Source organism: Aythya fuligula, chromosome 2, assembly GCF_009819795.1.
Source record: "Aythya fuligula isolate bAytFul2 chromosome 2, bAytFul2.pri, whole genome shotgun sequence".
Classification (NCBI taxonomy): Eukaryota; Metazoa; Chordata; class Aves; order Anseriformes; family Anatidae; genus Aythya; species Aythya fuligula.
In genome coordinates this window covers 58054401-58068943 of record NC_045560.1, presented here as the reverse complement: position 1 = coordinate 58068943, position 14543 = coordinate 58054401, and the positions used below count along the sequence as shown (strand labels likewise).

Sequence of the window (14543 nt, the reverse complement as noted above, 5' to 3'; positions counted from 1 at the left end):
TTGTGAGAACATATTTCATTGTTATAGTAAAGGGTGTGAATTTAATTTCTCTCTCTTGCTTCTTGGTTTAGGTTACCATGATGGCCACATAGTAATACGGTGGTTCTGGGCAGCAGTAGAGAGATTTAACAATGAGCAGAGACTCCGGTTGTTGCAGTTTGTCACTGGAACATCAAGTGTGCCATACGAGGGCTTTGCAGCTCTCCGAGGGAGCAACGGACTTCGTCGCTTCTGTATAGAGAAATGGGGAAAAATAACCTCCCTCCCAAGGTATGTCCTGACTAGGATACAAGAACAGAAGTGCTGTGAGAAAGATGAGTCTGTACTTAGCTATATCTCTCTGCCAGTCAAAGACAGTGAATATGGTAAGGACATCTTAAAACAGCAAAGAAACAATTACCATGTTTTTCTGTAATTACATTCAGAGAAAAGTGTTTCTCTTTTGCTGTTTTCTTTTGTTTTGTTTGTTTGTTTGTTTTTGATTTCAAGTCTCAATTTAAACTACTTTGAACCCTGGGAAAAGGTTAAGGTAAAGCTTTCCATATATCTAAACCTAGTTCTTTTATTTTGATTCTGTATTAGATCCAGAACACCAGGAGCTTGTCAGCTGATTCTGTTCCCTTTACTTGCAAAATACTAGTAAAAATACTTAGGAAGTTACAGAGCCATGAAAGCCAGAATGCACCTCTGATTTTTGGCCAGAGACCTAAGCGTAATCCCTTCATTTGCTCTGATGGTTCCACTTTTTCATCACGAGGAAGCTTAGTGGAGGGGCTTCAGACTGTGTGGTAGTAATGCTCAATATGTTACATCGAGTTCAGCCAGCCTGAACTATAAGCAAATGAGCCATAATGTCATACAGGGCCAACAGACTTCACGGTACTTCCCAAAGGAGAGGTCATCTTCCTTTTTAAGTACAAAGGAACCAGGGCACCAAAGGAACCAGGTGGTCTTACTTACTAAGGCTACCGAAGAGCTGTGGCACAGCCAGCAATAGCATTGAGCTTTGAGTTCTGCTCCAGCACTTTATCCATGACCAGCACCCATCCTTCCACCCCTTGAAGTGAGTCACCTTTTCTCAAATGTCCATACAGTTTCCTAAGACTCTACCCCATTGAGGTTACAGAACACTTTTCATCTCTGAGATTAATTTGCTGAGTGAGCTTTTTACCAAACATTTGCCCTCCAAAGGATGCTTTCTTGCAGCACTCCAAGAGTGTCTATTCACATTTAAATTATTCTCCTGGAAATGAACTGGAAGCCAAAGGAGACCCTGAAACCCCCCAGATATGTTTTGCAGCTTACCAGCCTACATTCGCAGTTTCCTCTGGTGACTCTGCTGGCCAGGGTTGGCTAGAATCAGGACAAGTCTTTTGCAGAAAGGCTGCAGACCATCCAGGTCAGAAGGCATTTTCAGAGAGTCCCTTGGGCTCTTATCATTTGACTTCAGCTGCAGTCCAAAGGAGGCTAACTACTTTCATGGCGCGCAACAAGAATCTGTTCTCACAGACTTGCAGATATATTCAGGCAGTCCATTAACTGTGGGTCTGACCCCGTTTTCTAGTCGCTTGCCATCCATATTATTTACACAGAATCAGACTGTGAGGATGGACTTGAGAAGACCTCCAGAGTTCTCTGGAGAGGAGAAGTCTGAGTCTGCTCACTGTCTTAAGTCCAAACCTTCCCATGTTTATGCAGTGGGGATGTGCAGGAGCTGGACCAAGGGCACTGCATCAGCAGACATTCTGAGATAACATCTTAGATGGACTCCCTCTAAAGTCAGGAAAAGGGAAGGAAGTGTGTTTAAGGCATGATTCATCTCACCTTAACACAGGCTTTTAAGATAGCTTGACTGAATCACACCTGGTACATTCTGATTTATTTCCATTGACCATGAAGACTCTACAGAGACCATAGAGAGACCTAGAGCCTAGAGGAAAGCTAGGTGTAGGCAATGAGATTTAAAAACAGATGGAAACGTGTAAGGTCGGTGAGATGACTCATGCCCTCTGAGCTTCAGCCAGCAATGTGGAAAGAAAGCCTGAGAGCTGCAGTTTGCTGTGCATAGGCCCGATCTTCCTTTTGCAGCATACATATATAGGCTGGTTCTGTGTAACAGTTTTGGAGCTGACCAGAAGCATTCCTGCCCATAGGCAGGCAGCAATTGGAGCTCACAGACTGCACAGCGTTTCAGCATAAGCTCTCTGCACTCCCCACAATGGGAAGGGGCAAGCGGGGAGGGTGGACCTTGGCGCGTGCACAGAAAATGCCCTGGGCTGACCCAACAAGTTCTGAAAAGGTAATTGGCCTCTTTCTGCTCTGCTTAACTTTTTTTGTGAACCTAGGCATTACTTATGACCTAGATTCAGTTAGCCTCGAGATATTCACATTAACAGCTTTGTGTTTGTCTGCTGATCACTGAACTTGTTGCTCTCCCTGAAAGAGGCCTCTTTTCCAGGTGAAAGTTATTAGCACCTTTTAGAAGTCTCAGAGCCCTGCGTTCATTTTAGCCAGGGGAAAGAGAAACAACGCTTGCTCGCGGGAATAAACACAGCTTGATCGCTGTGAATTACTACCTGTATTTTTATAAAATTATGGGGTGCTGCCAAGTATACACAGTGTTAAGAAATACATAAAACACACAGACTAAACCTGGAGGCTTTCTAAATCCTTAGTCAGGCAACTAAACAAATGTTATTTTAAACTTTTTTTAAATGCCCGATTATGGTTTGCTCATGTTTATTTAGATTTACTTACATATTTACTTAGATTTAGAGGCTAAAAAAAGTCATATGTCATATCCTTTAGGCCTTTGGCCCCTGTGATATAATATGAGTGCAATGTTAGCTGTTTAAAATAACCCACAACAAATTCCCTTCTACTTCTAACAATTCCTACAATTTTACAGCAAGAGTTACCTTGTTCCACATTTTCAAAGTCCTAGGGAAAAGAACAGCTCTCTCGTGTGTCTTAGCAATCATCAGATTTGGTCATACATGTGATCGGATACAGATTGCACCTCTTAATTACTCCCCTTAGTTCTTAGGCCCTGCCCCCATACATGCAGTGCTGTGAGAGGTGTTAGTGAAGCTTGCAAAAAGTTGATGCATTTGGCTTTCCTGCCATCCAGGTAGATGGTGGGTCCCTGGGGAGAGGTTATTCTGGCCCTTGGGTCTTCAGGTGTCTTGCAAAGTATTGAGGTAACTTCTAACTGCATAAGAAAAGCCCAGGACTCCTCCTGTATCCTCTCACTCCTGCTCCAGATGGCTGAAGTAGTTAGGCAACTCTGCCTTAAGTCTTGTTCTTGCACTTTGGCAATGGAGTATGCAACTGCTGTTTGCTTATAGTGAGCAAAGATGTGGTAATACTTACGACAGCCATTACTCTTGAAGTAGCAGCAGAGATGCGGCACGCCCAGAAGCTGTAAATCGCAGAAATGCAATACTTTTCAAAGAATAACCACTAATGCAAAGCACCTAGAAAGCACCGTGGATAAACAAGACTTTTTTTCAGGAAGGTTGAGAATCCATTAATTCCATTCTAAGTTTACTGGTGCGCTTGTTTATCAGTACCAGTTCTTCTCCTACAGAAACAGGTAACAGCATTATAATATGCTCATTTAAGTCAAATAAGCTAGATCACACCAGCAGTTTATTTATAGAGAGTGTTGGTAGCAGACACATTATCCCTGTCTGTATTTACTTGGAATCCACACGCAGTAGAAAGATTGCCACTGTAATCCCAGACCTCCAGATGATAACCCTACAGCAGGCTCCAAAGAGAATGCCAGATTTACTGTTCTGTTGGTGTAAATGTGCAGTGTGGTTTCTTCCAAACAGATGGAGTATATCAGGTGAAATAACACTGAATAGATAACAGGTTCAAGCCCTCGTTCTTCAAGGCTGGCTTTTACTTTCCCTATTTAATGCGAAAAACTTTCTCCTTAAATAGGAGTTACTTTAATGTAATAGGAGTTACTTTAATTCTTTTAGCTGACTTGGCTTTCTGCTCTCTGTGGATTGAGTAGGGATGAATGGAGAATTCTTCCAGCTACACCCTCTTCTGAAGCAGGAAGCCTTTTCTTCCTGGGTTATGTAGATATTCAACACTGAACCAGTTTTAGCAGTGGTTTTGCAAAGTCTTTTCTTTGTTCCCTCCACAACCTTACTGAACAGACAGTGGCTTTCAAGTAGGAACAACATAGCTTCATCTGATGTTGTGGTAGCAGAACTCCTGACCGAAACACACCTATGCAAAGAATCAGCAGTGCTTTCTACTATACATGTAGCTGTTGGAGGCAACAGCTTCCTCTTCTTAAAATCTCAGCCTGCGAAGTGTTCAGCCTACAAATGCCACTGCCCCATCTTCTGGTTGTGCTCCCCACCTGGCCAAAGCTCATGTGAGCTCCAAGGTTATTTCTGTCTGTGTGTCAATTAAGCAGGGACCTCAGAATGTATCCCAGTGATTTATATAATCACATTTGACGCAATGAGGCCACTTTCCCCATCACTGCCAAGTTGTAACTACCCTTTCATCAAAAGAGATTTTCATTCAGCAGGGTGGTATTACCAGCATACTGTCTGCGGGTTATGTATGATAAAGGTTACTAGTGCTAGTAAAGATCTGATCTTTTGTAAGACAGTTCTGTCCCTCTCCATTAGATAAGCAACTATTTAATCACCCCAGAATCCCATGTAGCAATTAAAAAAAGATTGTGTGTGACTACAAAGAACTTTGTTCTCCTTTGTTCCTCCTTTCCCAGTGGACTGAATGTGTGTGTTGTGCTCTCTTCTATCTTCCTTATCTCCCATTCTTCTTCTCTTTCCTCTTTTTTTCTCACACGCAAAAGAAATACCATCTACAAGTCGACGTCTGTCTATTGAGCAGTGGTTCTCAGGCAGCATATGTGTTCTTTCTTACAGACAAAAGGAGTAACAGACAATACCTGTGGGTCCTGAGGTTGATCAAAGAGGGGTTTGCAGGGTCAACTAAAGAAAGCAAGGTGAAAAGGGAGAAATGCCTGGTTTCTGCCTGACAGACATGGTCATGTCACTCGCCATGCACGTCTTGCAGACTTTAGTTGGTAGGCTCAAGCTATAGATAAGATAGGAGGGAGTTCTGTGCACTCTTACTGCCTGTGCACTCTTGTCATCTTGCGGGTTAAAGGAAGTAACAACAGAAAAATGTAGAAAGCTTAAAAAATATACAAGTGATTTTTAGAGAGAATTCTTAAACAGAAAGAAATAGCATAGCACTGTGAACAGTGAGAGAGATTAAAGATCAGACCACCAAAACTGCGTTGAGCAATAAAGACAGACTGCCAGGAAGAACAAAATTCTAAGTGATCCATTTACTGCTTTACTTACTGGAGGATGAGGGCATATGGGGGTCAGAATTGGTTTGCATGACGATCTTGCATTTTTTCTAGAGCAGCCAGAATCTTTTCCATAAAAGCTCTCACCAATCAACTCTTATTCCAGACCTCTCACTCCATGAACACCCTCTCAAATGTCAGCAGGCTTACATGGATGGGGGCTTAATTAAGGGAAGAAAGACTTCTCTCATTGCAGTGACTGTTTCTTGCATTGCTGATGTAATGTTTTCACCCCGAGATATGTGTTGCAAGCTCAGTGCTAGAAAACAGCAAGTGTCCCCTGAATTATGCTTACTGTAGTCACTGCCACTGGGATCAGCAGTAGGAAATCAGAACCATCCAAGAAGAACTTGTCCCCTTGGAGGACAAGGCACAACACTGAATATTGTGGAAAATGCCCTTTCCTCTTCATTGCCCCTGCAGTATCACACAGCATGTGATATAATGGAATAGAGACCAAGCCATTTGTCTTCAGTCCTGTTCGGAAAATAAAGGTTTCAGCTTTCAGTTGCAAGAGGCAAAGGCTATGCACAGTAATGCTGAGGAGAGAAGGAAAAGAAGTGGTACTGATCAGCCCCCTCTTTTATTTCAGCTAAGGCAGAATATGTTGTTCAGTTAAGGAAGTAGACACCATCTCTTGCCTTTGCAGCAAAGAACCAGTTAGGCCCATTACCGAGTGTATTCCAGATAATTTTGCACATAATTATCTTGTAAGATTGAGTGGGCTTCACTGGTATCATTGGAGTTGCAGTGGATCTACGTTAGTTTCATAGAAAAGATTTTGAACTCAGGTTTTGTCCTTTAGCCAGCAATATATTGTGTCTTGAACCTTAAATAGGTAAAGTGTAAACCTAACCTGCATAGTACTCCTGAAAATAAATTTTATTTCTTGATTTGATGGGGCTTTTTGGAATGAACAGATTTTTTTGTATAAAGTTGTTGAACTGGGGAATACAAGTGTGTTGCTTGGCAAAATGCTTTAGTGTTTCTTCTAGACACAGTAGCATTTTCTTCCTGTCTTTGTAATAGTTTCTTTCCACAGTAAATTCCTTGAGCCCTGCTATAGAAGAGCCCACTTCAGTAAACCCTGTCACAGGAGAAGGAATGGATTTTTTTCTGAGTTTGACGAGGTCAATGACTAAAAGTCAACAGCATTTCAAGGCTTCCTTAAATGATATGAAATGAGATGGATCAGTCGAGACAAATGCCTACAAGAAAGTAAACATCAGTCAGTGGCTGTGGATATGTCTGCTGCACATAGTAAGGTGCAGGACAACAACACCTGAGATGGTTTGGTCTCATTCAGCTAGGTACCACGTACCACGCAGAGACACCACTTCAGGCTTAGGGAATGGGCAACAGCACAGCTGCCATCCTGAGCAATCATGACTGTACAGCTTCCAGTTCGGGAGCCAGGCAGCCGAGCACCTCAAGGCCAATGCTCTGAATGGCGCTCTCCTACCCACGGTAAACATGTCCTGAATGGACTGCAAGAAGCCTTCAGTTAATTAACTCCCAGTGGTTGATATGTATTGGCAATGAATTGTAGAAACAACTTAGGCTGCCAAAGATTGCTGAGATAAATAAACAGCGCTCGTGGATAATACACATGATCTGCCACGTTTAATTTCAAGGACTATATTAAATAATGGCTTTATTAATGTTCATTTTTTGCTAGCTCTTGCGTGTTCCCAGCTCATTTGTGCAAATTCTGTGTTTATTGTACACTCTCTCTGGGACCAACCAGCTAACAAATCTTCATTCAGGAGGGAAAAAAAAGAAAAGATGGTAAAAGCTCTCCTAATTGAAATTGTGTGATGCGGTGAAGATTACGTGCCTCTGGCTATTTCAGTTGCCCGATTGTTTTTAATGATTCACCATCAGTGCCTGATAAAACTCTCCCTCTGAATCTGCAAGTCTCAGGCCAGCCCATCTACCAGCATCGTTTTTCCCACTTTGTGGGTGGCCTAAGAGATGACTAGCAGGGTTTCACATAGTTTCTCCAGTGTAGCTTTTGTGCTTCACTGTGGAAGAAATGACATTGTACCAGGGTATGAGATAGAAAAGCTAGAAGTAAAACAACTTCACTGCTTCTAAACATACCAGAAGCTTAGATGTTATTAGACACCAACGCTACGTTTCCATACGCGGGGTTTTGTCAATTCAAATTTATCAGAGGGAGCAAGAGGGAACAGAATGATTTCCAGCATCGTGTAAAACTAAAGGCAGACTGAAAAAAATGCAGCAATTTTAATGAAAGTGTGCCCTTCCTGTTTGATGAATGAGCTCTGCATTTTTCTGTCAGTGGAAATGGATGAACTGTTGGGGCAGGGACAGTTTCTTTGCCTCACATTTGTATAGCACCTCACACGGTGAACTGCAGCCTGCATCTGGGTCTAATTGCTGCTACCAGTAAAGCTGCAGCAAGGTGGAGGCACGCATGGGGCCCATTCCACGGTTTCTTTTGAAGGTGCTGCCAACTGGGGGTAAATATAACGACAGAACTGGGAGAAGAGAGGGTCATCATGTTGGCAGCTTGCTCTGCACAAAATATTTTGCTTTTGCCTTGGCTACTGCAAATAAATAACATTTAAAGGCCAGGCTTACAGCAGATGGCCAGCAGCTGACTTAAGGGAACATTTTTTAGCAACCTTTCTTCTTCAGTTAGCTGAATGGCCTTTTACCAGTCAGCCCTGCCTCATTATAAGCACATTCTGTCAGTATCATCCATCATATTATGCCTGTTGGCTAGCACAAAACTTACTAGCTGCTCGTGTTGGATGTACAGCTGAGTTGCATTTTTTTGGGGGTAGCTGGGGAGAAATTCGAGGCAACCAAAATTATGGTAGAGTTTTAGGCACTGTCAGGGCCTAATCCGAGCTCCTCAGTGACCTCCAGCATTTTCCTCCGTGAAGATCCCTGCAGATCGCTGCACCATCTAATGCAGGGGTAGAAGGGAATGATGTTATGTTATAGTTTGCTTGTATCTTCTTTTTGAAATATCCATGTGTATGTGCACATGTATTTCAGTACCTCAGACTTTAGGGGAATTAAAGAGTTTTACTTTAATATTAGAACTTCTTTGATCTCTCTTGAGTGAACTTGAATGTCTTGAGTCTCAGTAGGAACTTGTTTTCTCAATTCTTGTTTCCTCAAGTATTTATTTAGAATGAACTTAACATGTAGCATATTTTCCTTTTGCAGGGCACACACGTGTTTCAACCGTTTGGATCTTCCACCTTACCCCTCATATTCTATGCTGTATGAAAAGCTGTTGACAGCTGTTGAAGAAACTAGCACCTTTGGACTTGAATGAGGGGGTTCAGGCACTTCTGGTGTTTCTCTGGCTGTTGATGTCATCTTTCCTCTCCAACATCATTTGATCTTGGTTTCCCATGTTTTTATTTTTGAAAACAAAACAAAAAAAAAATCAAGATTGACAAAAGCTGTGCATGAAGAACTGCCACCCTCTAAGATCTAACCTTCATGCTTTCATCCTGTTTCCAATGGACTGCTAGTCTGTATGCAATAGAAAAACAACTGTCTCAAGGTTTCTGTATATCTCTACATACCTCCATTAATAACAATGAAAATACAAATGCAAGTTACACTACACTTGACCAAATGTTAATAAATGTTTACTTCCACCTACGTTGATTAAAAAATAAAAAAAAAAACTCATCAAGCATTCCAAGCTTTTATATGCCCACATCTACTAAATCAATCCACAGCCCATCTTACTTCTTAACAGTTGAATCCAGTACTAGGAGCTGGTCAAATACATCTTCATCCATCCTTGTTTTCCCTGTACATATTGTCCATCTGAGAGACACCTATGAACAAAACTGAATTTTTTATATACGAACTCATGATCCACATCAGTTGCATCAGCTGGAACTGGCCCAGATACATGGTGCAGATAAGACCTTCAAAAACTAAACAAAAACAAAAACAAAAAACCTGTAATGCAATGCAAAGCATAACAGCGATTGTTACGATTGTTCCTTGCCAGTACTGGAGAGAACTTGCGCTTCAGAGATATTGGGAGGGGCATCTCTATTGTTATGTTTACCACACAAGAAGCACAAGGCTGTGCACTCTAAAGAAGGATCTCTTATTATGTAGCATAAAGACAAGGCTCCCTTACCTTAGTATTGTATATGACAAGGCAAAGGGGAAATAAGAAGAATGTTCTAATCTTACGAATACCCGTGGATTCTGTTTAACAGATCTTTGTTTTCTGATGTTTAAAACGCTCCTTTCCAAACGAGAAGTCTAGACAATCCCATCCCCTGTGTCAGAAGCCATTTATTTTTTGTCAGACTGGGCTAATCTATGGTTGCTGGTGGCGGTTTTCGGTTGTGTCATTTTTCTTTTCTTGTTCAGTGCAAATCTCCATAACCTCAAGAGTGGCTGCAGACAGAAGGTTTTAGTCTAGGGTCTATGGAATGAGAAGCTGCAGTGAATGGGGGTGCTTGTCAGGGATGAAGGGGGCTGTAACTCTCATACTGTGAAAAATTTCTTGTACTTCCTCCTAGCGTAAGCCCAGAGGCCCTCCAGCCATGTTAGGTACCACTAAACTTAAGATGGATCTCGTATCACTTCAGGCACAACCCTCTTCAATTTGATGTACTTCGCATTCCAACTCTGAAACCAGGGAACAAAAGGAAAACAGCAGTAACAGCAGTAGGCTTGTCTTTGGACGGCGTTTGCTGTGGTTATTGCAGTCAGCCTCACTGCTCTGATTGTGTTCTACTTATTAATCTTTGCTGCCCTTGTTTTCCAAGACTAATCTCAGATTGAAAGTGTTTGTCTTAACTGGGAAAAGGAAGTGAGAAGTATCTTTCCTTCTGATGCCAAACACATTAAAGGATCCATGAAATAGGAAGTGAGAGACATGTAAAGGGTGAGTGAAGGTAAGTGAGAAGGTAATATCATACTGTCTAGCAGCTCACATGAAATACCGCACCTCCGTGGGGGTTGTTGCTGTTGTGTGTTAGCTGTGATTCAGAAAACTGTAAATCAGGAGATCAGTTCAATGTCTGATGTCTTATTCCCAGAAGTTTTAGCTCCAAATGACCCCAGTCCTTTTTTTATTATTATTATTTTTTTATGGTGGCTATACGGAAACTCATTGCACTTTGAAAACTTCATCCTGCATTTTAGATCATTCTCCTGCTTTGATTCTTAGTTCAGTAACTATCTGAAAGTGATGGACCCAAAAAAATATGTGTTTAAGCAGATGCAGTAGCTTTTATTAATGATATATAGAATATCTGGGATATCTAAATTGGCCTATTCATTCTATTTCTGTAACATTTCAGCCACTTTTATAGCAATTAATCGTATGGCTTTTACCGAGGACCTATTTTATAGTATGTGTTGCTATTCATACTGAGTACTCGTATTAGAGTTGTGTACAGAGGCCTTGACTACAGGCCAGCTTCATTATACCAGACACCAAAAAAGATGCTTGTTGTTTCCACAAACCAGCTCTCGGGCATCTATTCTACTTGTCCAGCCAGCCCCACTGCACAGTAGACAGAAATCTTTTTTTCTGAGAACATCTGTCATGAGCACATGAGCTACATCAGTGTGAGTCAGACCATGAGAGACCGAACCAAATCTTCTAGTGTACATAATTTCTGCCTCTTCACCACCAGGCCCCCATACACCAGTGACTGGTGTATGGTTCCTGCTTTATTCCCGGTAATGGTAATGTTACAAAGGTATCTGCACTATGTCAAGTGTTGGATGTCTTCCAACCCTAGAAGAACAGACAGAGAAGTATCCAAGTGGTTGGTCCCTGTTTGGCCAAAGAAAATAGTGGATCAAGAGCTGTCTCATTAGCACAGTTAAAAGCAGTAAAAATATATATTAAAAAAATTTAAAAAATAAAAAATAAAAAAAAAATCCAATCTTTACAATGCTGTATAGTTAAATTTTTAAAGTATTTAAAAACTCTATTTTGTTAAGAAGAAGTGAAACTATTTTTTGTAGCTTAATAAAAGATATTTGTATTTCAGAGACGGCATCAAAACCCACTGACTGAAAGAACAAAGGCTTTCTCCTGAAATTCTTCTTCATGACATGCTCTGGCACTCGCCACACACTGAGGGCCAGATGGGGTGGCATGAATCGCCACATCTGGCAAATGCCATCTCGAGCAGCTTGTCCATTCCTGCCCTAGGAAACATACAGCATAGCTAGCTACTTCCCATCAAAATCCTTGGCCCAAAGCTTTCTTTCAAGCACACAAGCTAGGAGTAATTTTTAAAGGTTCTTTTCGTAGGTGTCTGATGACATTAAAGTAACAAGATCACAGAGATGGCCTTGCAGGTTATTTTGGATCTAACACCAGGAATAGAGGAAGACAGCCAGTTATTTCATAAAGAGGAAGAAAATGCCATGCTACTCCCTGCCTTTCTCGTGTTGTACCATCCCGGTTCTATCCCTCTCTTCCCAAACTCCCTGCCCCGGTAAGTTTTCAAGCACTGACATCACTCCCGGGATATGCGGCTCGCCACCTCACTGTGCATTCTTCCATCCATTGTGCTCACACCGGGGGCTGAATCCGGCCCCAGCCTGGAATGAAGGGGAAGCTGTGCACGCAGGTGGCACTGCAATGTTGGAGTCAGCGAGAGAGAGAACGATGCTAACAGGCGCCGGGAGGAACCTGCCTCCCCTGCCCTGTTCTTTAACCTGCCCATTAGGTAATTAATTGACTTTGTTGTTATTACTGCATATGCAAGGCATATAGCCTTCCTTGTTCACCTTCCAATCCAAGCGTTGTGACTCGTATTTGTGCTCTCTCCAGGTCTGTATTTGCATATGTAACATGTGGACTGTTAATGACAGAATTTCTGTTTTCATTGTTTTCTCCCAGGAAAGACTTTAACATTTTCCATAGGGCAGACTTGCGGTGAAATATGTGAGCAATGAGCATTCAAAGCAATCTGCTCGTCTCCTTCACCTCCGTTACATTTACACACAGAGTTGGCTAGGTAAAGATATGACACCAACATCAGTGGATTTTAAAAGGGAATAGGCAATCTGACAGCTTTCCTGAATCGCAGTCTTTGATAGGAGCAATTAATATTGGTAATTTGTACGTTTGGCTTCAGGGAGCTGTTATTTTTCTCAGAGATTGTTGTGATGGTATTCATGGTAGAAGGAACAAAAGGAATATTGCTGTTGATTAAATCCTGATGCTATTTGGGCATTAAGCTGAAGATAAGAGAATGAAAATGGGTATTTTTTAGGTCTTCCACCTTGAAGTAGTCACACTGACTGTTCAAGCACACGTGCTATGCAGGATTTGATCCAGTACAAACACATCCATACCTTCCTGTTGACTGCGTCAGGTCTAAACCTTACAAACGTCACTTGGGTCTGCAGTGCGTGACATGAGCACTCGGCTTCGATCGTGTGGTTGTGCGTATTCAGAACTTGACTTTTATGTTCTAGGGAGATCCGTGGCTATGACAAGGCAAGAAGTAAGTGATCCAAGCTCCATCTACCAGAGAAATCAGGAGTTTTGTACAGGTCTGACACAGAGGACATTTTTCACCCAGTTTGCTCAAGTGCCCATGAACTTTTTGATTAACTGTAGCTAAGGTTTGAGTTCGTGTTCTAGTCTGAGGGACAACCAAGGGGAGGAAGTTGGTTTTGTGTTTTGTTGTTCTAGTCTCACTGCAACAGGGAGTTGACATACCTCTAGCTCAAAACAGTCAGATAATGAATTTGGAAACCAATTAGGAAATAAACTAAAATACCTACGCACAGTGAAGGAGCTAACCTCATCCTAATCTTGTGGTAGTCTGTTGAATTCCAGCAGTATGAATTTGACTGGAAATATGTTTCATTTCTGTTGAAATAAAAATTATTTGCCCTGTCTCCACAGTAGTATTAGTAGGGCTTCCCAGTCAAGATTGAACACTTTCAGTCAAACGCAGACCAACAGATCTTTCTACAATAAATGCGGTGCTTTTTTATTATAATACTTGCTGTACCTCAGTGTTTGTTATTTAAAAAAAAAATACTGTCTGCAATATACTAAATCTGGGATAGGTTTTCCAGTTATCACAAGGTCCAACAGATTGGTTTGTTACTTTCTCTCTAGTGAGTCATGTAGTTCCTTTGTTCTAGTAGCAAAACAGGTGCCTGTAGATGGTAGATACTAGGTATAGTAAATATTGTACCATTAGACAAATTCCCTGCAGCTTCCAATTTCTCTAACAGAAATGTCTGTTATGTTTTTGTTAAAGACTACACCAAGTCAATGGCAGGAATGGTCCTCATTATTGGACTGACTTTGCTTATATTGACAGAAAAATGTCACATGATATTCAGGCTGTGCTTTCTATTCAACCATATCACTATAGAGGAATGTCAATAAAATCACTTTGTTATGGCACTGTGTGGACTGTCTATTGCAAACAATTTCTTTTGTAGAGGATGCATTTCACTGGAGTGGGGGGATACTGGCACTGGTTGAAGTCCACTGACTTACGGAGTTGCTCTTCCTCTGCCAGGGCAGGATCTTATCCTTTCCAACCATTGCATTTAGACCTTTCCATGGCTTTTGTTCAATTTCCTAGGTACGTCTAAAACCTGAGGTTCTCCATGTAAGTGTGCATAACCTGTGTGCTCTCCTAGACTACCCTAAGACCAGCTCTGCCTTGAAAGCATGTGAGCTTATTCCTCGTTACGAAAAACCTCTGGGCAAACAGGGACAAAGAGGTACATACCTCACTTCCAGAGTCTAATTACTGCATTGCAGGTATGAAATGCAAGTGCAAAGATGATTTCCTAATAGCATATGCTAGGTCTGCATTAAGTGTTGACAGCAAGTAAGTAGCAGATGCTCTGGCATTCTCAGGATGTCACACCCATCTCCTTGCTGCTCGTCACTGTAATATCTCAGGCATGTTTCATTAGCACATTCCAGGACAGATTAGCACACCTCAGATATCCAGTCAGCAGACACCTTGCTGACCATACCTGTTTTCTTACATAAATGATGCCTCATGAGGGATACTGGTAGAAAAAGAACTGCAGGAAAGCATTTCAAATGCGAGCAACTGTTTCATCAGTATCAAACGCGAGCAACTGTTTTACAAGGAAAAAATAATCACCAGCAGAAGACACTCCAATGAAAATGGTAAGC

At 41.7% G+C, this 14543-nt stretch overlaps 1 protein-coding gene across 3 annotated transcripts in view; it reads left to right on the top strand.

Moving 5' to 3' along the window:
• The window catches only part of HECW1 (HECT, C2 and WW domain containing E3 ubiquitin protein ligase 1), a 264203-nt gene extending 250413 nt beyond the window's left edge, over window positions 1-13790 (top strand). For all 3 annotated transcript variants that reach the window (XM_032182376.1, XM_032182375.1, XM_032182377.1), the window contains exons 27-28: window positions 72-270; window positions 8579-13790. In XM_032182376.1, the coding sequence (XP_032038267.1) occupies window positions 72-270; window positions 8579-8690 (311 nt within the window). In that variant the 3' untranslated portion in view covers window positions 8691-13790. The remainder of the gene's footprint in view (window positions 1-71; window positions 271-8578) is intronic.
• Window positions 13791-14543: the final 753 nt, after the last annotated feature.